This window comes from Macrotis lagotis, chromosome 1, assembly GCF_037893015.1.
Source record: "Macrotis lagotis isolate mMagLag1 chromosome 1, bilby.v1.9.chrom.fasta, whole genome shotgun sequence".
Classification (NCBI taxonomy): domain Eukaryota; kingdom Metazoa; phylum Chordata; class Mammalia; order Peramelemorphia; family Peramelidae; genus Macrotis; species Macrotis lagotis.
Window position 1 is genome coordinate 854,240,946 of NC_133658.1, and position 26,612 is coordinate 854,267,557.

Sequence of the window (26,612 nt, forward strand, 5' to 3'; positions counted from 1 at the left end):
AAGTTAGTGTTGGAGCCAAGATTAAAATATAGATCTCCTGCCTCTAGGAGTCCCCTAGTACAGCTAATAGGTTCATTGGAATAGCCATGACTCTTCCATGGACCTCTGTATGGTGAAAGAAATTTGAATCCCCTTGCTCCCCCAGTTCATACTTCCAGAAGTCCTGCCCCGGCTCCCCAGTCCCACCTCTGCAATGGAAATCCATTGGCTCTCCTTTCTAAGTGAGGCCAGAGAAGCACTACCTTCATTCCTCCCAGGACTCTCTCTCTGACCCTAACGGCCCCTTCGGTCCCCTTCACCTCCACCAGAAAGAGGCAGACAGTTGGACGGGCAGGAGGACCAACAGATGGATAAACAGACTGATAGAGAGAAAGACAGACAGATACAGAAAGACAGACAGATGGCAAACAAGCTTTCCATCTCTCCAAGACCCAGGGACCAGGGAGTCTCAATCTGTTTCCCCAACAGAGAAAATTGTTTCTGTCAGTTTTCATTTGGGTGGGGGAGGGAGCCTGGGTCTTGCCTCAGGGAAGGGGGGGATCCAGAGGAGATGATTGACTGAGCTAGAGATTCCAATGGGAATGAAGCAGGAAGGATTGCAGTCAGACTACAAGTAGAATTTTCTTCCTTAGTCCCAAGGTCCTTGAGAGTTAGCTAGGGAAGGCCCAGGAGCCAAAGCACAGGACCCTGTCTGGATTCCAATCAAGCCAGGCACCAGCTCAGAAAAAGTTTGTGCTTGCCACCCTGGGGAGGCCAGAGATGAATGAACTAACATCAAGATGGCAGATGCCCCTTAGAGTCCATCAAAATATAGAGAGGAGGGGTAGCTGGATGACACAGTGGATAGAGCACTGGCCCTGGAGTCAGGAGGACCTGAGTTCAAATCTGGCCTTAGACCTTTGATTCTTACTAGCTTGTGTTTTCTTGGCCAAGTCACTTAACCCCCATTGCACCACGAAACAACAACAAAAAAAATGTATGGAAGGAAAAAACTAAAACTCCAAGGGGAATAAGATATATCTAAGCTCACATACCCATCAGTGATAAAGGGAACCCTTTATCAGACTCAGACTCTTGGGTCTCTTGGTTAAGGAACCTAGGCTCCTAAGGACAGGCCTCTCATGTGGAGCAATGGGGCTTTCTAGTAGCTCTGGAGTCCCCTTAGGGATGAGAATCACTGGGACTCATCCTGAGACACCTGCCCAAAGTGGGAAAAAGGGATTCAGACATGACCAGACCTAATGGGCTCCTTTCTGTGTGTTGGGTTTCCCCCTCTGTGCAGAGTAGGGTCCCACGAGGTAGGGCCCCTATTAGAGGAGAGAAGTGAAAGAAAGAGGGAGTGTATGTGTGTGTGTATCTAGCTGTTTGTTTCTGAAGGCCCATGAGAAGTCAGGGACAGGAAATGCGACAGAGACCTTGGATTTCAGGGAGGGTGGTGGGAGTTTAGACACAAAGCTATCTCCCAGGCAGCCATACAACCATACCCACACAGGCTCAGACATACAAGATACACACACACACACACACACACACACACACACACACACACACAGAGTCTCACTCGCACAAGAAATATGCACACACATAGATGCATTCACTCACACAAGAGACATACAGACACAGACTCAGATAAAAAACTACCTCCCCCCACAAAGATAAACACACTCACATGAGATTGACCTTCCCTGTCACCCATCTCCCCATCCCCCACACATACATTTTCACAAGGTATTTATACTCATGCTGACTCAAATAGGACACATTCAAACACATACATGTGAAAACTCTCCCACAAGAGACATGTAGAGTCACTTGCTCACCCACTCAGACAAAAGTTCCGGTGTCACTTGCTGTTGTGGGGGCTCTGTGAAAAGTCACATTTCTCAGGGTCACCCCAGGCAATCTCCCCTACCCTGCTAACCAGTCTCCATGGGGGGGGGGCACCAAGCGTCATTACCTCCCTATTTACAGCCGTCTGCCCATCGCCCTTGTGCCAGGGCCCAGCGAGCCCGCCTGTCAGCCTAGGATTAACCGGTGATGGAGAAGGAGGGAGAGAAGTCTCTCCCCCTCGTTCTTGCCATCTGGCCTGAGGGAGAAAGGAGGAAAAGAGGGACAGGAGCCCCAGGGGTCTCCCCTCTTCCCCTTCCTTGCTGAAGGCTACAAAAGTTCCCTTTTCTCCTGCTAAGAGAGAGTATGTTTATATGTCTGTAGGCATGCATGTGACAAACACAGATAAAAAGAGACCTACACAGAGACCAATACTGTGTGTTTGTCATTGTGTGATAGTATGTGTCTTGCAACAAGGCCCAGGCACAGCCCAACAGCCCTGGGAGTCACCCTAGGCAAGGCAAAGGATGCCAGATTTTTCCCAGACTCCAGGGCAAGCATCCAACAACTGACCTGAGCTGTATCTCAACATCCCCACCCTCCCAGCTTCCACAAAATGTTTCTGTGGCCATTCAGTGCAAATAGTCAAATTTCTGTCTCAGGGAAGAGAGTGGTCCTATTCATGGGGGTGAGGGAACTTGGGAGATGCAGCTATGGACCACAGCCACCTGAAGCATGAAGGATTAAGGAAAGACCTTCCAGGGTAGATGTGAAGAAAGCCTTTGGGAGACCTGGAAGTGCTCTGTAAATGGCTTCTGGCTGCTGCTATTATTATTATTACCATTATACAATGGCTTAAATGCAGGTCACCCCCTTAAATGAGATTTCTTTGGAAAGAACAGTAATTTATTGGTTCACACTGACAAATAATATCCATTATAGGTAGTTCTCTGATTTTCTACAACAAATTTTGGGGGGAGGGGAACCTCTATTCAGGTTTGCCTAGCATTATTACAGGAATTGCAGGATTGTAAGGGAGAACAAGGAGAAAGCAGACCCCACCCAGGCAGGGGGCTGGGAGAGAGGAAAGGACAGGAAGAGGGGCCTTGCCCCTCCTTCGGCAGCTCCTTCTGCCAATGAGGAATCAGGCTCACAAATTTAGAGCAGGGAGGGACCTTAGAAGTCATCTCTTACAACCCTTTCATTTAACAAATCAGGTAGCTGAGGCTAGCAAAGATGAAGGGATTTTCTAGGGGTCCTGAATCTAGTAAATGCTTTAGGTAGGGTCTGAACCCAAATGATCAGCATTCTAACCACTATGCCACACATCCTCAAGCTGATGGTATTTACAGATGACTTGCCCCTACCTGCCTCAATACCCATGATGAATGACCAATTGAGCTGATCAGGACCCAGGGGAGGGGATCAGTGCCACCCCATCGAACAATTCCACACTGACATTGGACAGACTAATGATCCCATCCACGTGCAGCCACAGCCCCTGAAGGAACCCTGGGTACAGTATCAGGTGGCTACTACTTTTTTTTTTGTCCAAGGCCACACAGCTAAGTAATTATTAAGTATCTGAGGTCAGATTTGAACTCAGATATTCCTGACTCCAGGGCCAGTGCTGTATCCACTGCGCCACCTTACCTCCCCTGGCTACTACTTTTTCACTGCAAAGCCTGGGGAGAAATGTGAGAGCCTGGGCATAGGGATAAGGCTAAAGAGATACATCAAGAGTGAGGACATACCCAACAAGACCCAAAGCCCCTTTATCCTATTATGAAGACCCCCCCCAGGTTGGGGTGGGAGGGGAATGGGAGAAAGGGGTAAACTCCTCTGGCCATGAAGGAGTTAATTTGGAGCCCTAACAGCTCTTTAAGCCCCCCTCCCCAGGCCCTCTGGGTCTCCCTGTCGCTTCCTCTGAGGCTATGGAGCAGGAGGCAGGTTGTGACGGGTGAGAAGAGGGGACAGATGAGCTGAGCTGAGCTGAGCATGGCCAGAATATCAAGCGGTGAAGCAGGCGCCAGGGGACCAGGAGGCCGGCTCTCTGCAGAGCTGTGCTCGGGCCTGAGGCTTCATCACAGGCTTCACAAGGCCCCAGGCCCTGCAAGTGCTTAGCTCTCTGAAAGACTGGTGGGGGAGTCAGGGATCTGCCCTAAGAAAGCAGACAGGAGATGGAAATGAGGAGAGGGATAATGTCCCCAAGTCTGTCAAACCCTCCCAGAATCCAGGTGGCAGGAGAATTCTCAAAGGGCACTGAGCCTCTACAACCTACTTAACAAATGACTGTTTAGATGCGTTTGGAGACTTCTAGGGATGGGGAATTCACTACCTGCTGAGACAGTCCATTTCAATTTGGGGGAGCTGTAATATTAGGAAGCTTTTTCTTGCATTGAACTAGAATGTGCCTCTCTGTGTGACTTCATTGACTCGCTGGTAACCTTAAGCAGGTCCCTTTTCTCTGCACCTTAGTTTCCTCCACTATAAAAACAAAGGACTGGATTCAACGACCATAATACCACATAAGGAGCATTGACTCTGATGTCAGTTGTGTCCAATTCTTCCTGACCCCATTTGGGATTTTCTTGCCAAAGATACTGCAGTGGTTTGCCATTTTCTTCTCCAACTCATTTTACAGATGGGAAAACTGAGGCAAACAGGGTCAAGTGACTTACCCAGGGTCCCCCAGCTAGTGTCTAAAACTAGATTTGAACTCCCAGATCCAGTGCTCTATCCACTGTGTCAGTGAGAGACTCTGTTGTCAGGGATCCTGGATTAAAATCCCTCTTCTGGCCCTTATTCCCTGTGTGACCTTAGATAAATCACTTCTCCTGGGATTTCAGTGTCCTGGACTTGAGAGTCTGTTTCTGAGGTTCCTTTCAATTCTGGATCTAGGATTCTCTAAAGAATCTTATGATCTTTGATTTCTTTCCTCTCTATTCTTCAGGATCCAATTTATGGCCCACCTCCTCCTCCAGGGAGTCCCCCCTGCCTGCTCTGGTGCCCAGGGACCTTGCCTTGACCTGGAAGTCCATGGCCCTACCTGGGACATTGGTGGTATTCTGAGCTGGTTCATTGATTGTGTAAGAGATTTGTTTTCCCTAGGAGCTGTGACCTTCCTGAGGGCAAGCAAGCTCCTGTTCCTCTGCTGCCCCCAAGGACAAGGAATGCTGAATGAATGCCTCAGGAGGGCAGGATAGCCAGACAGCCATTGGGGTGGTCTTTCTAGAAAACCCTCAGGTTTTCAAGGAATGTCCTTAAGCCATGCTAGACTCAAGACACTCCCCTTGAGAAGTAGGTATTCCAGGTGTCATTATCCCCACTTGACAGATGAGATAAACTGAGGCTGTGAGTGATGAAGGAAGTGACCCTCAGGTCCTATGTGGCAAAACTGGGATTTGAAACCAGGTCTCCAGACTTCAAGGAAGTGAAGGCTTTCCTCTCTACTAGGTTGCTTCTCAGAAGATGATTGGACAAATTACAAGTGTGTACGCTCATATGTACATGTGTGTGCATGTTTGTGTGTGTTCTTACATCTGCCAGGGAGACTCCTGTGATAAACCAGAGTTCCCCCTGAGGCCGGCGGCTCCATCCTGGGGTGCCCCATGCCCCTCATCCATCCATAGCACCATATTTAGTGGACAGGGAGCTCAAGGGGCTGTAATTACAGCTATTCATCTTTCTCCGGTTGTTAATTGCTCACTTATCTGCATGTGGATTGTGAGACTGGTGCTCTTAATTCCCCGCCGAAGCTGCAGGTGTTTGCTGCCTTATTAACTTTTAATCGGGCCGTTCAGGGAGGGGGATGTAATTGTCGGCCAGGGAAGCCAGGAGGGCCAGGAGGTGCTAGAGGATTAGAGGATCTTGAGCTGAAAGGGACCATGGCAGATTCTCGTACATAACCCTTTCCTTTTACAAAGGGGGAAACTGAGACCTGGAGAAGGGAAAGGGACTAATGACCATGAGTTAGTGATCATGGAAAGTCAGAATTTGAACCCAGGTCATCTGTCTTTTAACTCCCTGAAGGAGAGTCTTTAGAAAGCCAGGAGGTTTTCTTTGCTCTTTTCGCTGTAGCCTGGCTAGCAGGTGACTGTTGTAGCCACTGGGCCAAGATCTGGTTGCTCCATAAGCCTGCCTCCTCCTTCTGCCCACGACTTGTTTCCTTTTCCTTTATGGGGAATTCGAAGGGGGAGAGTTAAGTCTTTTCCCCCTGGGTTGGGCATTGGCTCCCAAGGGTTAAATGAAAGATATCCTAGTTAGAACCCTAAATCCTCAGAACTGGGAGGAACCTCAAGGCCCATCTAAGCCATCTCTCCACCCCATTCAGGAATCTCTCTAATAATAATTGACATTTACTCAGCCCCTTCAAGTTTGCCAAGTACTTTACATGCATTAGCTCATCGGAGTCTCACAACAACTGGAGAAAACTAGAGAAAGGCCATGCGGGTATTCTTGGGGTTCCTTTAAAGAGGAGCAAACCTGGAAGGGGTTCAGTGGTTTCCCTGTCATTACACTAAGAGTCATTACACAAATGATATTTTTATTCAGATTTCTGTGATTCTCAAGTCAAGTGTCCAATACACAGAGCTGCTTTTCTACACACACACAATTCAGCAAACATTTTGATGAATCCCCTGCTGTGTGTTAGGCACAAGTCCCCTGTTCTCAGAGAGGGCATCAAACATAGGCTTAACCACATCCAGTGACAGGAAACCCATCACCTTCCAAAGTTGTGAGAAATTATGTTTGTAGACAACTTGGGTTCTTTGGGAGTTGTTCCCTCTGCTGAGCTCAAGTTGGCCCCCCTAGAATGCCCTCCCCTCTCTCCCAGGGCCATCTCCATCAATTGTCCCTCATTCTGCCCTCTGGAGCCCAACCCTCAGACCATCAGATAGCAAAGCCCGGTTAGTTCTGAGCCTCTGAATGAATCTGCTCCCTCACCTCAATCTAAAAGTATTATTGGAACTGAAATTGCTGGGGAGATGAGAAGGATCCCAAAATGCTATCTCCTCAGTTGATGAAGTTGCTAAGCCTCATGGTTATTACTGCCTTGAACCTCCAATCCCCTCCCACCCTCCTGGGACCTGTCTGGGGCTTTGCTGGCCCACATCTGCCCAGTCTCCATCAAACTCCCTGCAAAGTCAGTTCAATTCAATGAAACACAATACCTTGTTATGTGCCAGAGAATGTGCAATGGATGTACAGTAACCAAAAGATAAAAATGGAATACTTCCATTCCTTGAGGAGTTTCTATCCTACAACATTACTTCTGGTGATGGGCTCTGGAAAGTGATGAAGAGCGCAACCTGCCCACTTCCCTCCTTCCTTCCTCCACAGTCCCTTGGGCCATTCCTCCTGATACCTCTCAGCAGCCCAAGGACCTCTCTTATCTGATCTGCTTTCCAGAGTTGCTCCTTGTTCTATCCAACATCTCATTTCCTAGAGCTGCTCATTTAGCTTAAGTCACCCCTGTGACCTGGACTCTGAGCATGATCATACCTGGTCCCGAACCCTCCCTTTCTAACTCTGTCTCTGAGGAAAGTGGGCAGATCAATTTTACCCTGTAAGAACAGGTCAATCTAGTCCCCTATTATTCCAATCTCAATTTTCTTTGACTTCTTTGTTCAAAAAATACCCCCTGGGCCACTATTCTCCAGGGCATGTTGTTTTTCCCCTATTAAAATGTAAGATCTTCGAGGGCAGAAACTGTATTGTATTGCATTGTATTATATTGTATTGTATTACAGTATATGAGTTCGATTGTATCTCCAGTACATTGCCTTGCATAATTGGTAATTGCTCAATAATGCTTTTCTAATCTCCCATCTTCCCAAAGCCAACTTGATTCTCTGCACTTGAGGAAAAGAATAAGTAATCATCTGAAAAATTCTCAATAGGCTAATGCCATAGGCCCAGTCTAAACAGATGAAATTTAATAGAGATAAATGTAAAGTCCTCTACTCAGATTCAAAAAATCAATTGCACAAGCAAAAGTTGGGAAATTTATAGCTGGATATGATTTTGTATGAAAAAAGATCTGGAGGAGGGAGGGGTTAGTAGACTGCAAGCTCCATAGAAGTCTGTGATATGATCTGGCCTGATCACCAAAAGAGCTAATGGGATCTTAGGCTCCTATAAAAAGGCAGGGTTTCCAGAATAAGGAGGAGACTGATCATCCCTTCTTCCTGTGTTCTGACCAGACCACATCTGGATTTTGCAGCCAGATCTGGGTACTACATTTTTAGGGCAATCAACAAGCAAGAACATGTAAGTAGAATGTGTAAGAGATGGGAAATCAAGTCACGCATGTCAGTTGAAGAAAGAGGAAAGACTTAACAGAGACCTGATTTTGTGGCTCAGTCACTTTTAGTTATATCTGACTCTTCATGTCCCTATTTGGGGTTTTCTTGGCAAAAATACTGGAGTTGTTTGCTATTTTCTTCTCAGGCTCATTTTACAGATAAGTAAACTAAGACAAACAGGATGTAGTGACTTGCCCAGGATCACACAACTAGTAAATATCTGAGGGCAGATGTGAACTCAGGAAGATGACTCCAGACCCTGTGCTCTATCCACTTATATCATCTCATTGCCTGGGAATATTATATCTGTCTTCAAGTATTCAAAGGGCAAATGAGACTAGATTCATTTTATTTGACTTCATGGAACTAGGGACAGTGTGTGTGTGTGTTGGAGGGTACTTGTGTGTGTATGTGTATTTATGGGGGGGCATTATGTGAAGTGGGGCATGAGAGGTTTCTCAAAGAGGAAAATTTAGGTTTTTAGTAAGAAAAAATGCCTAAAAATCAATTGCCACAAATGGAATGGAAACTAAAACTGGACATTTTCAAGTCAAGTTGATAAGCATTTACTAAACCTTCTGTTAAATTCATTTGATAGAAAGAAAAGCCAAAAAAAAAAAAGTCCCTGCCCTCAGGGGGCATCTAGTTTAATAATGAGACAACATGCAAACAAACTGAACAAGCAAGATAAATGTGGAATAAATTGAGGGTAATCTCAGAGAGAAGGCACCAACATAAGGGTGGATGGGAGAGGCTCCTAGCAGAAGGTGGGATCTAAGATTGGTCAAAAGGTAGAATGAGGATCTCCAACACAGGGAAACAACATTGTCTGGGGTTGATCTTGATCAAGAAACAGTAAGGAAGCCAATCCCTGGAAGAAAGAGGATTCCAAGAGGAGAGGGGTATGAGAAGCTTGGAAAGGGAGGAAGGGGCCAGGGTCTGAAGGGTTTTTTTGTGTTTTTTTTTTGTTGTTGTTGTTGTTTTTGCTAGGCAATGGGGTTAAGTGACTTGTCCAAGGCCACACAGCTAGGTAATTATTAAGTGTCTGAGACCGGATTTGAACCCAGGTACTCCTGACTCCAAGGCTGGTGCTTTATCCACTACGCCACCTAGCCGCCTGGTTCTGAAGATTTTAAAGCCAAACAGAGGATTTCATAGTTGATACTGGGAAGAATAGAGAGTTACTAGAGTTTATTGAATGGAGGGGATTGGGGGAGGAAGGTGACAGGATCAGATCTACACTTTAAGAGAAATATTATGAAGGTTTAAATTAATAGGATTTGCCAGGAGATTGGATCCGGAAGGTGAGAAAGAGTGGAAAGTTGAGGATGATGCCTGGCTTAGATGGGAACCCTGATGATGAGGTTTTTATCCTTTGTCCTTGAAGAAGACCATGACATAAGGGAGGTGATGCCTTGACATGAATGTGAATTGGATTTGAGTGAGGGGATGCTGTGCCTCATTTTCTCCTCAGCAGTCATCTGGGTCCAGTGGCCAGGTATGAATCAGGATGACTGGAGATGGCTCTAGATGTGAGGCAATCAGGGTTAAGTGACTTTCCCAAGTCTCACAGCTAGTATCTGAGCCCTAATGATCAGGAGAAACATCAGCTATTTCTTGATTGTTATCTTTACAGTTTGACCTACTTGGGCATTTTCTTTGCCTTCTCAGATCGAGACTTGGACTGAGTCATTTCCCTCTAAAGTGCCTCCTTCTTGTACTCCATTAATTACCCTCTCATCACAACAGCTCTCTCTTGCTCCATATCCAGGGGAATAGATGCGAAGTATTCTGCTTAGTAGACAACAGTCTGTCCTGCTCCAAGTGGACTTTTTTATTTGGTCCTAAATGAAGCTGGATAAGCTGGCAGGTCAGTTGTTCATCATCTTCACGGGATGGGGGAAAAATTGAATTGCCAAAAAAGATGGAACAGGGTTCTAGCTGAGGTTAAGAATAGGGGGTCAGACAGATTTGAGGGGGTCTAGCCAGTTGTTTCACACTTATAGGCTGGGCAGGAAGTGTCTGGAGTGGGGCAAAGGAGTCAGTCAACCATCAACAAATATTAAGTTTCTACTTTGGAATGGCCACAAAAGTTGTGGAAGAGGGGATTCCTACCCAGTGGTGGGAAGAATGCAATGTCATCTGAGGTCCCAGTTTCCAAGTCCCAAAGTTGGTGGTGTTTAGCAGGCATCTGCCTTCCCAAAGCCACCACCAGTCCAAGCTCTATCTTAGCAGAGCTAATGAAATATCTTCAGGAATAAACTCTTGGTAATCAGTGTAATGGAGACAGAGGCCCTGTCAGTTCCCCAGTTTCCTCCCACTCCTCCTAGCAATCCCAGGAGTATGAAGATCTTATTGGATGAGTCCAGACTACATACACAGGTCCATCCTGAACCAAGGGAGACACAACCGGGGGGGCCTGAGAGACAGCTTTTCAAAGGCCACCATGGACCAGAAAACATACCTAATTCAACATGGAGAAGACACTGCTGGGAACCTAATTTCATCCCTTCTGGGCCACCTTTCATAGTCTTCAGATTGCATTTCTCTTTTAAGTTTCATCCCATCTCATGCCTGGCATACTCTCTAAGGATTGGCATATGATGTAATGAAAGTCTGGTAGCCAGAAATTCTAATCCTGCCTTCACTACTGGTCACCATCCCTCCTGGGACCTCAGTTTCCTTACCTGTAAAATAAGGGGATTAAATAATTTCTAAACTCCCTGCCAGTTCAGATTTACATCTATGTTTTGTGTCTTAAGGACATTTCTGAGCTAAGGATGAGGAGTCTGGATGGGGAGCAGGAAGGCGGAGCATCCTGGAGGAAGGGAATCAGGGGCAGAATTTGATGGAAGGACTCAAGTCTCTAAGCCAAAAGTTCAAACTTTTCTGATCTGAAATATCTTCCCAGGTTCTGCCACGATTAGCCTGAAATATCCCCTTATCCTGGACAGAGGGTTGGAGGGGAAGACTAAGAAGGAAGCTCTGGCGCCCCATACCAACAACTTGTGGGGCCATAAGGGGCTCCAGTGCCAGCCCCCCCCCACAGATGAGCAGAAAGTCAGCCTTGGAGGGAGAAGAAGGATTCTTGCTATGCAGACTTTAATATTGCAAAGAACTAGGATTTCCTGGATGGCAGCACTCCTTGTCACAGATTATTACAGTGTGAGACCCTTGAATGGATACAGGACTTGAACTGAGGGCCTGGGCCCAAATTCAAGCCCTGTGACTTAACGTCTGTGACATTCTGGGCAACTCACTTACCTTTCTAGATCTCAGCCTCCTCAGATGTAGAATGAGGAGAGGAGGCACTGGATTGGATGACTTCTAGGGTTCTTTCCAACTCCAATCTCCAATCCCATGATCTTTCCATAATTTAGGAAGGTCTTCAACAGAGTGCAAGTTTCTTGAGGACAGAAACATCTCTCCTTTTTGGGCTGGGCATCCCTAGACTAGCCCAATGTCCAGCTCCCAGTGGTCACATCATAAATACAAGCAAAATTGCTAAGTTGAATGGAGCCACCATGCTGCTGTGGAGGTAGATGGGCCAGCTCCAATTGGGCAGGCACTGCCATTCTTTTAGCTCTGCTGGCAGAGGCTCCAGGAGCCCAGGGTCACCTCTGGGCACAATGAGGCATCTGAAAAGGACTTCAACCGAGGTCCCGGAGTGTTAATGATATGCAAATCAGCATGCAAATCAGCACGACTTTAACAGCTGATCAAATCATAGGCTCTCCAAGCTACAAGAGGCCTCCAAGTAGATGAAGTTCAGGCTCCTTATGGGAGAGATGAGGGAGGGGAGGCCCAGAGAGGGATTTATCCAAGGTCACCTGCTTGGGTTGGGGCAAAGCCTGGATTAGAATTTTGCATTTGGCACTTGTAGCCCAGGACGATTTGGTTTATACTTGTGTGTTATTAAATATGTATGTTTATAATAGTCTGCATTTTGCTATATAGTTGGTTCCTTTGAAATGTCATATATTTAGGGGCGGCTAGCTGGTGTAGTGGATAAAGCACTGGCCTTGGAGTCAGGATTACCTGAGTTCAAATCCAGTCTTAGACATTTAATAATTACCTAGCTGTGTGGCCTTGGGCAAGCCACTTAACCCCATTTGCCTTGCAAAAACCTAAAAAAAAAAAGTCATATATTTAGGAACAGTTAAGTGGTGTAGTGGCTAGTGCACTGACCCTGGAGTCAGGTCCTGAGTTCAAATTTGACCTCCAATACTAACTAGCTATATGACCTTGGGCAAGTCACTTACTTTCAATGCCTTGCAAAAATAAGGAAGGAAGGAAGGAATGCCGGAAGAAATGCCATATATTTAATTTTATGTATTTAAAAATGCATTTCTGGGAAGGGGTCCATAGGACACAACAAAACTCAAGAACTCTTGTTCTGTTAGGAAAGTGAAAGAAAAGTGGAGAAAATTAAATTCCCAACAATAAATCTCCTTTGATTAGAGCTGGCTCTATACCCTAACTTGTCCTCATCCATCCCTCCTAGCATTGCCCAGTAACAAGGCTGCCTGAGGAGTAGGCCTAGAATCAGGAAGAACTGAGTTCATATCTCAGCCTCAGAACTTACTAGCTGTGTAATCCTATGCAAGTTATGTTAATTTAGTTCCTCAGTTCCCTTTTTTTGCAAAACAAGGGGATTAGACTCAATGACCCATTTAGATTATCCCAATTCTACATCTATCCATAGATATATCTTTTGCCTCTTTTGGGGCCCCCACCACTTAGCAATTTGGACCTGACTTAAAGTTGTTGTTCAGTCATTTTTCAGTCATGTCCAACTCTTTGTGACCTCATTGAGAGTTTTCTTGACAAAGTTATATTGGAGTGTCATTTCCTTCTCCAGCTTATTTTACAGATAAGGAAACTGAGACAAGCACAGTTAAGTGACTTGCCCAGGGTCACATAGCTAGTGTCTGAGGCTGGATTTGAATCCATGATGATAAATTTTCCTGACTCTACCACATCATCCAGCCCATAGAAGATGCTTAATAGATGTTAATTGATGGTCTGACTTGTATTCTTTCCAGCTTTCAGTCTATGTTCCTATGCCTGGGAGCTTTGGAGAAGGACGGCTTTAATCGCACAGCAGGCTTCTTGCAGAGATGCCTAAATATCACATTTAGTGGGAGAAGATCCCAAGAGATGGTGGGCTGTGTCTGTCCAGGAGTGGAAGGCCTGACAGGAATTTGCAAAGCCCATGTCTCTTCCCAGACCTTTGGTTCCCTAGCCCCCAGCAGCACCACCACCCCACCTTGCCCCACAACACCCCTCTCACAAACCAGCCCTGCTGTGACAGTCAATTAGCCCTCATTAGCCAGATCCTCCTCAAGCTAACGAGCTGAGCAAATATTTTCCCTGGGAGCTGCAGGGCCCAAGCAGCTGCGGTAAGAAGAAGCTGCTTCAGTAACTGGGCCCAGAGTCCTGGTCTGGCCCCAAGAGATCTCCAGACTCACTTCCTTTCTCGTCTGCAGCCATCTATCAATAAACATTGATCATGTGCTGGTCAGTGTGCCAAGGGCTGGGGATACAAAAAGAGGCAAAAGACAGCCCCTGCCTTAGAGGAGCAGGGTCCTAAGGCGGGCAGAGAACCCAGTTGAACAGACTAGGGGGTCTGTAGTGCCCACCAAAGGTTGGAGATAGGAAGCAGAGGGAGGGATGTGGATGTTCATGGGTAGTAAGAGCAATAATGATTATTGTTGTTCACTCACTTTCAGTCATGTCTGATCCCATTTGGGATTTTCTTGGCAGAGATATTGGAGCGATTTCCCATTTCCTTCTCCAGCTTATTTTTACAGATGAGGAAACTGAGGAAAACTGAGTGAAGTGATTTACACAGGGTCACACAGCTAGTAAGTTCCTGAGACCAGATATGAACTCAGGAAGATGAATCTTCCTGACATCAGGCCTGGGCTCCCTCTTAACTACTGGACCACCGGCCAATAGTAGTGATAGCTAGTATTTATGTAGCTGTTCAAAGTTTGCAAAGTGCTTTTCATTTATTATGTCATTTGATCTTAACAACATCCTATTATTATTCCCATTTTGCAGATGAGGAGAAAACAGGTTTAAATGACTTGCTAGCAAGTGTAGAGGTAAAATTTGAGCTTGGGTCTTCTTGATTATTGAGTCCTAGTGTCCTCTTCAGGTGGCTTAGGCAGGGTGACAACTCAGGTCAGCATTCCTGGGAGATTGTGGAGTTTCTCGGAGTTCAATTTGGCCTTAGCAAGGAAGCCTCTGAACCTATCTTATCAATAAGATAAGATTTGTAAAGCAGGGTTTCTGGGCACATAACAGATACATAATAAAGACCCCCTTCAGAAGCAATGTGACATAACACCAAATTTGGAATTCTTTGAGAATCTGCATTCAGATTCTGACTCTGGGGCTTACTTGGCTCTCTTAACTTCCCTTTGGACACTGGAGGAAGACAAAGCATTTTCCCCCGGTTTGTCTACTCAACAAAGCTCTAGAATGTAGCACTGGGCTGGATTCAAAGTCACAGTGAGTCATTTTCCTAGCCCAGAGTAGGTTAGGGAGCTAGATGGAGAGGTCTGCCGGAAGATGCTAGGGAAGAAGCTTGGTCAGGAGCCCACAGCGAGGCATTCATGATAATGGGAAACATTCTAGTGCCTGAGGATGGAAAGGGGGCTAAGACAGGACATCAGGGCAGGAAGAGATCCCAGGGCATCCTTGAGCAAGTGCTGGGTGCAGGTACAGGTGTTATTTGGAACCTCTGTCATCTAGTACCCAGTTCTACGTCGCCGTTGTGAGATCTCTTGCTATTTTCTGAGCAAGGAAACCATAACTGTGTGGCTCTCACCCCAGGAGCAGATTTAAGTGACCCAAATCAAAGGGGAACTGGTAGTTAAATTACTCTGAACCTGCAGAACACCACAATGATCTAATAGTTATCAACAGTCTTCAAAACTCCCAATCAAATACAAGCCAACAGACCCAAGCCTAGGTCAGGAACTTGAAGAATTCAGACCAAGAGGTTAGTAAACAGAATCCCCTTTGGCTCACACCACTTTGGGAGCACTGAAAACTTGCAGGTTTCCCTGAACTGGGCTTTGAATTGGCTCAGCTCAGTTCACAGAAGGACAAAACAGGACAGAAGTTCAAACCATATACCCACATCCTCACATTCTCACATCCCCTGACCAGCCTAACATGAAGTCTAAAATAGAGGGAGCTAGTTGGAAAAATGAGCAAACAAAACCTGATTCCCACTCTAACAAGCTTCTACAGTTACAGGAAAGCTCAAACCACAAATTCAGAATTAGGTAATTACTCAAAACATCTACAAGCAAAACTTCAAAGAATAATACAGATTGGATAGAAGCCCAGCAAGAATTCCTAGAAGAATTAAAGCAAGAGACCAAAAAAAGGGGGGTTGGGGAGCAAAAAATTTTTTTGGAAACCAGTTGAGAATTAATAGAGGAAGAATTAAGAGCTAGAGAAGAAAGCTATAAAAAGATAATTAATAGCTTGGAAAAAAGGCACAAGATCTTGTTGAAGAAAATAACTCTTAAAAATTAGAACTGGCCAATTAGAAGCTAATGACTCCATAAAGCCTCAAGAAATGATAAAATGCGTGATCTAGACTGCAATATAAATTCCCTTGGAGTTCAGATTGTTGCATTCTTTGTACTGAGATCTCCATTGCTTATCTAAATCAGTAGGTTTTTAATAAATACTTGATCAATTGAACTTAATGGTCTCTAATCTCTGAACCCATCACTGTCATGGAGGAAAGTAAAAACAATTGCATGTATTTCTATAGTATTTTAAGATTTTCAGAGTACTTTTCTCACAGCAACTCTGTAAGGTGGGCAATACTAGGATTATTATTTTTTTATTTTATTTATTAATTTTTCCAACTACATGCAGTGGTAGTTTTCAACAATCATTTCTTACAAGGTTTTGAGTTTTACATTTTTCTTCTTCCTTCCCTTCCTTTACCCCAACAGAAAGCAATATTGTGTAATCATACTAAACATAAATCCATATTAATCAGGTTGTGAAAGAAGAATCAAATCCAAAAGGAAAAAAAATTAGAGAGAAAAAAAGACTTAATACATAAGGCAACTTTAAAAATTGAAGATAGAAAGCTTTGATCTGCATTCAGACTCCATAGTTCCTTCTCTGGATATAGGTAGTATTTTCCATCACAAGTCTTTTAGAATTGTCTTTGATTTTTGTACTGCTGAAATGTTCAAATCCATCATAGCTGATCATCACCTAATGTGCTGTTAATATGTACAGCGTTTTTCTGGTTCTGCTCACTTTCCTCAGTATCAGTTCATGCAAATCTTTCTAGTCTATTCTGAAGTCCCATACCTCACAGTTTTTTATAGAATAGTGTTCATATGCAACAATTTGTTTAACCATTCCCCAATTGTTAGGCATCCCCTCAATATCCAATTCTTTGCCGTACAAAAAGAGCTGCTATAAATATTTTTGTATATGTGGCTTTTTTACCCTTTTTTGGTGCTCTCTTTGAGATACAGACCTGGTATTGCTGGGTCAAAGTGTATGCACAGCTTAATTGCCCTTTGGACATAATTCCAAATTGTTCACAACTCCACTAAGAATAGTGTCCCAGTTTTCCTACATTCCCTCCAACATTGATCATTTTTTCTTTTTATTTATATTGGTCAATGTGATAAATGTGAAGTAGTACCTCAAAGTTGTTTTCATTTGCATTTCTCTAATCAATAATGATTTAGAACTTTTTATTTGACTATAGATAGATTTAATTTCTTCATCTGAAAATTATCTTTTAATATCCTTTGACCATTTATCAATTGGGTAATGACTTGTATTCTTATAAATTCACTTCTCTACATATTTTAGAAATGAATCTTTTGTTAAAAACACTAGTTATAAAAAAAATTGTTTCCCAACTTACTGCCTTCCTTCTAATCTTGGTTGTATTGATTTTATTTATGAAAAAATGTTCAATTTAATGTAATCAAAATTATCCATTTTGCATTTTATAACATTCTCTATCTCTTCTTTGGTCATAATTCTGGCAGGTAAACTATTTCTTGTTCTCCTAATTGGCATATGATCACCTTTTATGTCTAAACCCTTATCTTGGTTTAGGGCTACTAGGATTATATTATTATTATTATTATTATTATTATCATTATCATTATTATTATTACTAATTATTCCTGTTGCACAGATAAGGAAATTGAGATTCAGAGAGAAAATTGCCTGAAGTCACATAACTAATAAGTGGTCAGAGTTGTGACCAGCCCCAGGGCTCCCAACTGTCTCTATTGAGATAATCAACACTGCCCAAACTCAGGCCCTATCAGTGAGACTGAATGGACCAAGAAGTGGCCTGGGGGACCCCAGCAGTCCTAGAATGATAAGTCCTCTTGAAGTGTCCCCTTACCCCTTATCTCCATGCTTAACCAAGCTCCAGCTCCATTAGAGGTACCCGCTAGAGGCCTTAGGCTGTGACTGGCTCACAGGTAGAGATCAGTGAGTGACAAGCAGACTTGGATCACAGGGGTCAGTCAGCTCTCTGGTCTGATTCAGTAAGACACCCCACTCTTTGGTGTCCTCACCACACTTGGGCATCAATGCCAATCAGATGCCCCTATGTTTGGACAGCAATAGCACTGATAATTATCAAGGGCTCTGTCAGGAAGACCTCGGGGGTACACAAAGACCTGAAGCACAGGTCCCGTTGTCCACTGCCTGCCCTGTCCCCCAACTTTCCAGGGAATAATAAATGAGCACCCAGAAGTGGAAGGAGCAACAGATTTAGAGGCAGAAGAGCTGATTCAGGTTTCAGCTCTGCCCATTTACTGGCTATATGACCTTGGGCAAATCAATTTCCTTCTCTGGGCCTCAGTTTACTCTTCTGTGAAATGAAGGGGATGTGCCAAAAGACCACTTCAGGATAGGGACGTTATTAGCCCTATCTTACAGTTGAGGAAACTGAGACAGATAGCTAGTGTCTGAAGCTAGATTTAAAGTCAGGTCTATTCTGACTCTAGGCCCATGCATTATATTTACTGTTGCCTTCATTTTTCTGTGGTCTCTGCTCCTGATTCTCTGGACTTCTTTCTCCTCTAAACCTTCTTCTCCCCTTCCCTTTCCTCTTTTCAGCTTGTCTTCCACCACTAGAACATAAATTCCTTTGAGGCCAGGGACCATTGTTTCTTTTTGCTTGTGTCTCTATTCTAAGCTCTTGGTTCATAGTAAGAGTTTAATAAAGCTTGTTGCCTTGACCATTAAGGGTTCTCTGGACACTATTCCCCACCCTGGTATAGAAAGATGGCAGAACCAGTTACCTAGTTTAGAACTGCAGTGAGATTCAAGGAAGGATCACAGCTTTTGAAGGTCATTGAGTCCAGTCCCCTCATTTTACAGATGAGGAAACTGAGGTCTGAGGAAGTGACTTGCTCAAGGTGGTACATGCCTATGGTAGGATTTGAATTCAGGGCTTCCCATTTCAAGTTCAGGGTACATTTCACCACCCCCTTGTCATAGTCTTATGAATCACCTGTGGAAGAGCCATGTGTTTCTCACACATATGTACAAGTTTCTTTCAACCCAAATGTGTCATATACATGTGCCCTGGAGTGGCTGTCTACTCAACTGCCCCCAGGGCTGAGGTCTTGCACATAGATACACACACTCTCTCTCTCTCTCTCTCTCTCTCTCTCTCTCTCTCTCTCTCTCTCTCTCTCCCCCCCCCTGCTCCCCCCCACTAGGAAAGTAGTTCTGGTCTGGGTTAGGAAAGGGGTATCCATACCCAGGCTGAGGGTGCCCCCTGCTGCCAGCTGCAGGACAAGAGCAGCTGCCCATCCTCCAGCACAGCCCCCATGAAGTTCCCTTGGTCCCCCCCTTGGCCCCCCTCCCCCCCCAGCATGATGGGCCACAAGCTCCGGCTCCAGGGGGGACAGTGGATGGGGGGGGGGGAGAAAGGCCTCTGTGGACGGAGGGGATCAGCATCTGTGGGCCTCTCTGGCTTCCCCCAGGCTACAGATCACCTCTCCAGCCACTTCTCTGGATCATCCCCTGCCAGGATCAAAGCATCTGCAGCCTGACTATCCTCTCTCTGCAGGCTTCTTCCTCTTATGGCCCATCTCCCTGGAGGGTCCTTTGCCCTAGTTGTCATTTCTGCTCCCCCATCTCCCCCCCCCCACCTCCATGCCAGGAAGCTCCCTTCTCATTTCTGCCCCTGGAATCCTCTTTCAAGACTCTTCTGCTCCAGGCCTAGCCCCATAGGAAGCCTTCCTTTTCCAGGTGATTTTCTATCCTGTCCAAGTTCCTTGAAGATAGGACCTGGAGCGCCTTTGATCTGTCCTCCTAGTGGCCCCCACCTCACCCCAGAACCAGACACAACGCTGTCAGATGCCTCATTCATCCCCCTGTGTAAGTCCCTTTGGGTATGGACAGCAGAGGGCTGCCCAAAGGCCTGGCTCTTAGCCTACTCCCCACCTGTGCACAGAGACCCCAACCATAGGACAGGAGATACTGAAAGGCTTGTGGATACTTTTTATTGAATCGAACAAAAACAGAAGCAAAACAGGAAATGCCAACATGTGAGCACTGGTGCCCACCCCCCTGGGCACCCTGACCTAGAAAATGGCTCAAACCTCACTTGGGGGAAAAGGGAAGGCACAACCCCCTCCAAGCTCCAGTTGCCACTAGGGCCTGACTATATCCCTTACAGGACCTTGAAGGGCCCGAGCCCATCATACCTAGAAGGACAACAGAGGCCTTGAACCCCATGGGCACAAGGGGCTCCCTGGGGTAGGAGTATTCAGTAGCCAGAAGGCGGCTGGTCAGATCCACAAAAGGGAGTCAGGAAGAGGGAAGGTGATAGGCATGCCTGGTTCTCCACCTCACTACTTGGGTGCTCCATCTCCACTGATCCTGTGGCCCCTAGCACAGGAAGGGAGGGGTCTGGTACAGCCATTTTCAAGGAGGCATGCAGCTGATTATTCATCTTCACCAGGGCCTCAAGGTGCTGGATGAGGGTCAGGGTTTCCCCAGCAGGGAGGACGGGGGTGTGAGTGGGAGGACACCCAGCCCCAGCTGTGGGGTGGGAATGGACATGGGCATGGGCATGGGCATGGGCATGGGCGTGGGTATGGACATGGGCATGGAGACAGGTGGTGGCAGCATGATCAGGACAGGTGTGGTAACAGTCGGCAGCTGGGGGGTGAGGAAGTAGATTCGGGGTTGGGGCTGGGGCTGGGGCCAGTGCCACTGCCGGGGGGCTGCCAAAGTGGAATAAACCTGCCATATGGAGGAGGCCAAAGGTCCCCAGTTCCGGATCCCGGCTTCCACACTCAGAGGGCAGTGGCGGGCCAAGTGGCATTAGTTCAGTGCCTGAGCCATCTGCAAATGGCTGGGTTCGCTGACCCTGAATCCTTCCACGGGCACTGAGCTGACTCCATTTGGGCAGGGGCTCTGGGGGGGGTAGGCTGCCCGGGGGGCAGGGGCCACTGGGGCCTGAGGAGCACAAGGGGAGGCCATAGGGTCTTCTACCTCCATCACGCTGCTTCTGCTCCACACACCCAGTCGCCTTTGGTAAGAGATCAGTTGAAACTCCTTCCCTGGATGGGGGACCCTCCAGTTTGGCCCCAGGAGCCCAGGAAGGCCCTGGCTTGTTAAGTTGCTCTGGCTTCCTGAACCCTGGTGAGTAGCACTTGGTCTCCACCGTCTCCTTGAAGGTGACTGTCTTACGTTTCTTCTCCTGCATGGGATTGACCCCATTTAGCCGAGAATCACCCGGTGACGCCTTGGGCAGGATCAGTCCCAGCACTAGGCTGCAGTGAGTAACTTCTAGACCTGGGGGACATGTAGGGGGAGGGAGGGAGGGGACCCTGAAATGATGGCTCCCAGCAGAAATCACTGAGCAAGGCTGAGGCCATTAATTCTTGTTAACCCACACTAATTCAATTGTTCCTAGCAAGTTCACTTAGGACAGTGCTTTCAAGTTCAGCACCCTGTGGCAGAGCCCCAGTGGCCTCACCTTTGTTAAGGCCCTGACCTGAGGTCAAATAGAACAAGTTCAGATGTCACAAGTGACATCGAACCAAAATTTCCTTCCCTGCAACTTCCTCACATCACCCCTGATCCTGTGGATCAAGAACTCTGAGCCCAATCCCTTTTCCACAGGACCACCCTGCAAACAGTCAAAAATGTGAAAAAATGTTCCCAAGATCCCAGCCCATCAGAGATGGAAGGGCCCAGGCTGGCTCTACAAGGACATGAACAAGGAGGGGCCAGCCTTGATTAACTACAGCAAAGCTGGTCCCACCCTGCAGACACACTAAAAAAGTTTCCATGCCTCCCTCCTCTCTCTCAAGAAGGTCCTGCAGACACAGCTCCATGACACCCAGGACTCAATGTCCATCCTGAAAACCTGATGCTAAGAGTGGAGTCAAGAGCCCAGGGCTGACCATCACACCACCATTAATACCTCCCAAGGCCCAGATGGCTTTTGGAGTAGCAAAGCCACACTCACTGACTTCTACTGAGCCAGTCAGCTAAGACCCCCAGTTTGTTTTCACCAGATCTGCTCTCTCTCTCTCTCTCTCTCTCTCTCTCTGTCTCCCCAGGCCACCCTGTCCTGCCCTGTCTGGGGGCAGGCACCTTGTGTGAGCACGCTTTCCATTCTGATCAATGGCCACCATACCTGGGCCTCCCAGTGGGCGTATCTTAGGGGGCACAGGCTGGAAAGCTGGCAGCGGCATCAGGAACATGTCCAGGTGCTCACTGGCTGCCATGCCATAGCGTTGCTTGTTGTTGAGGTAGGAGTAGAGCATACTGTAATTCTGGCCATCCCGCGTCCCACGTGGGCACAGGCGGACCACGCTGATGCACTAGGGGAAGCATGAGAAAGAAGATGGGCAGGGGCAGAGGGAGGAGTAAGGAAGGAAGGCACCTCCCAGCTGATCTCCCCACCATCCAACTCTCTTCTCCAATTCTTCTTTTCACAGGTTGCTTGAGTAATCCTCCTAATGAAGAGTGCTGATCCTGTCACTGCGAAGCTCTGAAACCTTCAGATGTCTACCCAAAGAAGGATCAACTCGGGATCTTGGCATTCACGGCCCACCACAATCTGGCTCCGATATCTCACACCACTGACTTTAGCTTCCTGGCCAAGGTCAACCCCTCTCCATCCCACACTCTCCCTCTAACCTCTCCCCCATCTGGGTCCTTCCTTGAGCCAGCTCCCATGCTGGAACGCACTCCGGTCCAAAGCTCCAGTCTGCACCAGTCCAGGCCGCCCCTCCCCTTGCATTCCACTCCCCCTCCCCAGGACTGGCCCCCATGGCCCTCCCCAAGGGTTCCCAGTATGCAGCTGGGATCGTTCCTCTTCTTCCACTGTCCCAGGCCCTTCTGATCCCAGGCCTTTAGGCTGTTGAGGCTGGGGTCTGGGTGGCAGCCCTCTTTCTATCCCCAGGCCTGAGTGCACTGAATATGGCTGATGGGGGAGGTCACCTGCAGGTGAGGTCAGGGTGGCCTTGGGTGCACTCACAGATGGATTGAGGGATGGGCTATCCTTAATTTCCCAGTACCTTGATGTCTGAGGACCGGATGCTCTCCCAGTAATCCCAGACGGTTTCAGGGAGGACACAGCCTGCTGAATAAATCACCTTGGGCAAAGCCTACAAGGGGTGGGGGGGTAAATGGGTCAGCTGGGGGGTGGTTACCAGTTTCAAGGAGTTAGGCTGAGGAAAGACCAGCAAAAAGGATCCTAATGGTTAGGTCCCCATGGCTGTTGATGGAAAACTGGGATCAATCCCGTGGTGTAGCCTGGGGAGGGGGTATAACACCCAAATTTCCACAGTGTCAGCTAGGGATGGGGCAGGAGCGGGGAGAGAAGGGATGGAGCAATGAGGGAACAGGGGAAAGCAAAGGTGAGGGTGGACAGAAGAAAGAAGGGAGGAAGAGGGGGCGGCTAGGTGGCACAGTGGATAAAGCACCAGCCCTGGAGTCAGGAGTACCTGGGTTCAAATCCAGTCTCAGACACTTAATAATTACCTAGCTGTGTGGCCTTGGGCAAGCCACTTAACCCCATTTGCCTTACAAAAAAAAACTAAAAAAAAAAAAGAGCGAGAAAGACCTTCCTCGTTAGCATAGTGGTGAGTATCCCTGCCTGTCACACAGGAGACCGGGGTTCAATTCCCCAGTGGGGGAGGACTTGCATCTTTGAGGGGAGGGAAGTAAGATTAGGGGGAAAAATTGTAAAGCTCAAAATAAATAAAATCTTTAATAAAAAAAAGAAGGGAGGGAAAAAGAAAGGTAAAAGACAGGGAAGAGGAGGAGGAGAGAGAAGGGGAAGGTTTGAAGGATACCTGGATAAGGTGACTATTGTAGCCATGAATCAGAAAGGCTTTCACAGCAAATCGTTTGATGGAGAACACCTCCAGACTGCCTTCCCACAAGGGCTGGTCCAGCAAAGTCTTTGGCTTCAGAAACTGCCTCGGGAAGGCTACCACCTCAGACCTGGCATGGACAGAGCAGGATAGAAATCTGGAGGGCTGACCCTTATGACCCCACTTCCTCTCTGGCCTCCCTGGCCCTGTGGCCCACCCCCCTCCATCCAAGTGCTTCCCAAGCCCCTTCCCCTTCCCCTCCACTGCCACTGATGCCCCGATCCCAGACCTGTTGTGGGGCTGGGTCCGGGGCCCAATTCTGCTTCTGGACATCCTTGGCAGTGGGGTGTCTACTCGAGGCAAGGACACAGGGCCAGGGGGTCTCTGTGGGGTGCTGATGACTTTGCTCCTGGAGGGTGGGATACTCCTGGGTGCATTGAAGCCTCTGCCCCCTCGAGGGGCCTCCCAGCCTGTGAAGCAAAGACAGAGGGCTTGAGGCTGGGGGCTGGGAAGTGGGCAGTTGTTGAAGCTGCTCTGGAGGAGCCCCAGGCTGGCAGGGGAGGAGGGGAGGAAAGATGGCCAAGACCATTCCCACCTGCCTCTATGGGAGACCGAGCAAGTCCTCCAGCTATGCTCCCAGATTCTTCCTGGGTTAACGCTGTGTTGGCAAGGCCCAGCAAGGAGCACCACAGGCCAACACCTCCCCCAAGGGCTCCCTAATTCTGTCCGGGGTCCTGGCCCTGCTCCCCTCCTTCCAGCTGTTTCCAGCCCCTTCCACCTTCAGGTCTCTTCTTCCTTTTCTTTCCTCTGTTCCACTTCAGTGACCCTTTGCCTTCTGTCCCGTGCTTCCATCCTTCTCCTCCCTCACCCTCTAACTTTTATCCCCTTTTACGCCCTTTATCCTTTTTTGCCCCCTTCCTCTGACGCATTCTTCCATCTTCTCTCTTTCCCTTACTCCATCTCTCTTCCTGCCATTTTTCTCCCACTCCACCCGGATCAGACCAAAAGCCCCTCATGACCTTCAACACTTAATGCATTCACACCCAGTTTCCCCCTCCTAGCTTGAGCCACATCCACCCTCAACTCCTCACCCCCCACCACCAGGCCCTGCTCCCACCCATGCAGACTCGGCAGTCAGGGTCCAGGAAATGGCTCTCGTGCTGTTCCGTGGTGTCTCGGCCAGAATGTGATTCGGCTGGCCCGGGCTGGGGGCGCAGGCTTAGGTCCAGACAGGAGGCCGGCTCCTGTGGGAGGAAAGATGGGGGAGGAAAGGGCTAGAGGCAGAGACGGGCTTGCTGGGAGGCCAGAAATGATATCCTTGGTCCAGACTGCCTCAACCTGCTTCTGCCCTACTTGTCTTCCCATTATCCTTCTCATCCTGTAAATACTTTCACTGGACAAAGGGGGAAACTGAGGCCTAGAGACTTGCCTGAGACTCCACAGGAAGTAGGTTGGGGACTACTTGTTGACACTTTAGCTCATTAAACTGATGCCATCTACAGCGGCTAAATACCCCTACTGATGCTCTTTTTGGCCCAGACTGAGGGGTCAGGTATGTGGGGGGGGGGGTGAAGGACAAGATCAGAAAGGAGGACCTGGAGAAGGGAGCCCCTCCTGAGTGGTGCTGGCACCCACAGTGACATCCACTCACAGTCAAATCCTCCAAGGTGAGGGTCTGGTCCACATCTGGATGGATTTCAATCTCCCCTTTGTGGGTCAGTTTGGTGACCCGACAGCTTGGAGCCTCTCGCTGCTGCTTCTCAATGATCTCCAAGCCCTGGTAGGGTAAACAGTCCCAAGCCTGACAGGTCTTACTGATTGGGCCTTGCCTGCCAAGAACCAGCCTCCTGTCTGTCAGCCCCCTCCTCTCCCCTGGGCTGGGCTCCAGGGCTCCACCTCTGCTCCCCCTTCCCAGACCCTTATACTCAAGCTGCACCTCCTCCAGGAAGACTCTCTGGACCCTTCCTTCTCCATCCCCTTATTCAGTCTATCTGACATCAACCACCTCCTAGGTCTCCTCTCTCTTTGCAGCCTCTCAACCTGAGTCAAGCATGGTAGCTCTTACTACAGACCTGTCAGCTAATGGGCCTAGTAGGACCTGATGAGTAGGGGGAGGAGAAGGAGGGAACAGGGTAGAAGAGTCCTAGAGCCCCATTTCTTAGGCTGCCTTGCTATCTGACCCTGGGGGAGTCATTTCTCCTAGAATCATTTTACATTCCTCATCCATAAAATGGGACCGTTGGATGAAATGCTTCCTAAGCCTCCAAGAGTTACAGAAGTGGGAGGATATTCTTGCTGCCAATCCTCCAGGCTGCATGGTGGTGCAGGAGTGAGCCATTCGTGGGAACACCAGCTCCTGCCAAGCTAGAAAGGCTCAGAGGCACCAGTGATGCACAGTGGGGCTCCTATCATCCCCCGCCTGCAGGGATGGGGTGTCTCTAGGGGATGACATTTCCCAGTCACATACACAGGAAGACTGGCTTCTCAGAAGGCAGGTGAGGGAGGGAGGGTGGGCAGCTATCCCCCCAGAGAGAAGGACCTACCTGGCTGAGCTCAACAAGAGGTGGGGATCCTGGAAAAGGGTCCTGGCTCAGGTTCCCAGACCCTTCTCCAGAACTTCTGTCCCTTCTGGAGATACACCCAGGTCTCCTCTCGAGATGTTCACAGTCTAGCACAGCTTGTTAATATGACACAAGATGGAAAATGACCAATCCCGTAGTGGAGGTCAGAGAGGCTCAGAGGTGGAAGGAGGGAAGAATCATAGAATGAGTTCATGAAGGAGGGGGAACCTCTATTAGACCTTAGAGGCAAAGAATATCAATAGGGACTCATGTTGGGGGGCCGGGGAAGAAGTACATTTTAGGCCAAAGGCATAAGCTAAACAAATGCCTACACTGCAGTTTGAATAGGACGGAACAGGGCGCCCGAGGTTGGAAAAAGGGCCTTGAATAGCACATCAGGAATTTGGACTTCTTTAAGTAGGCAACGAAAGGTGCTGAGTAGAAGATGGACAAGTTCAAAACTGAGCTAAAGATTCTAGGATGAACCCGAATTCAGGGAGATGAGAGCAGCCTGGAGGCACAGTGGAGATGGTGCT

At 47.7% G+C, this 26,612-nt stretch overlaps 1 protein-coding gene across 2 annotated transcripts in view; it reads right to left on the reverse strand.

Moving 5' to 3' along the window:
* Positions 1-19,667: 19,667 nt before the first annotated feature.
* Positions 19,668-26,612, reverse strand: part of SPOCD1 (SPOC domain containing 1) — a 47,407-nt gene continuing 40,462 nt past the window's right edge. The window contains exons 9-16 of one of the 2 annotated variants that reach the window (XM_074217680.1): positions 25,167-25,292; positions 24,633-24,759; positions 23,805-23,985; positions 23,495-23,645; positions 22,715-22,804; positions 21,829-22,015; positions 20,676-20,978; positions 19,668-20,066 (exon numbers count right to left, since the gene is read on the reverse strand). In XM_074217680.1, coding sequence (XP_074073781.1) covers positions 19,945-20,066; positions 20,676-20,978; positions 21,829-22,015; positions 22,715-22,804; positions 23,495-23,645; positions 23,805-23,985; positions 24,633-24,759; positions 25,167-25,292 — 1,287 coding nt within the window. In that variant the 3' untranslated portion in view covers positions 19,668-19,944. Of the gene's footprint in view, positions 20,979-21,828; positions 22,016-22,714; positions 22,805-23,494; positions 23,646-23,804; positions 23,986-24,632; positions 24,760-25,166; positions 25,293-26,612 lie in introns of both variants that reach the window. The other variant, XM_074217679.1, reaches the window with a different exon arrangement.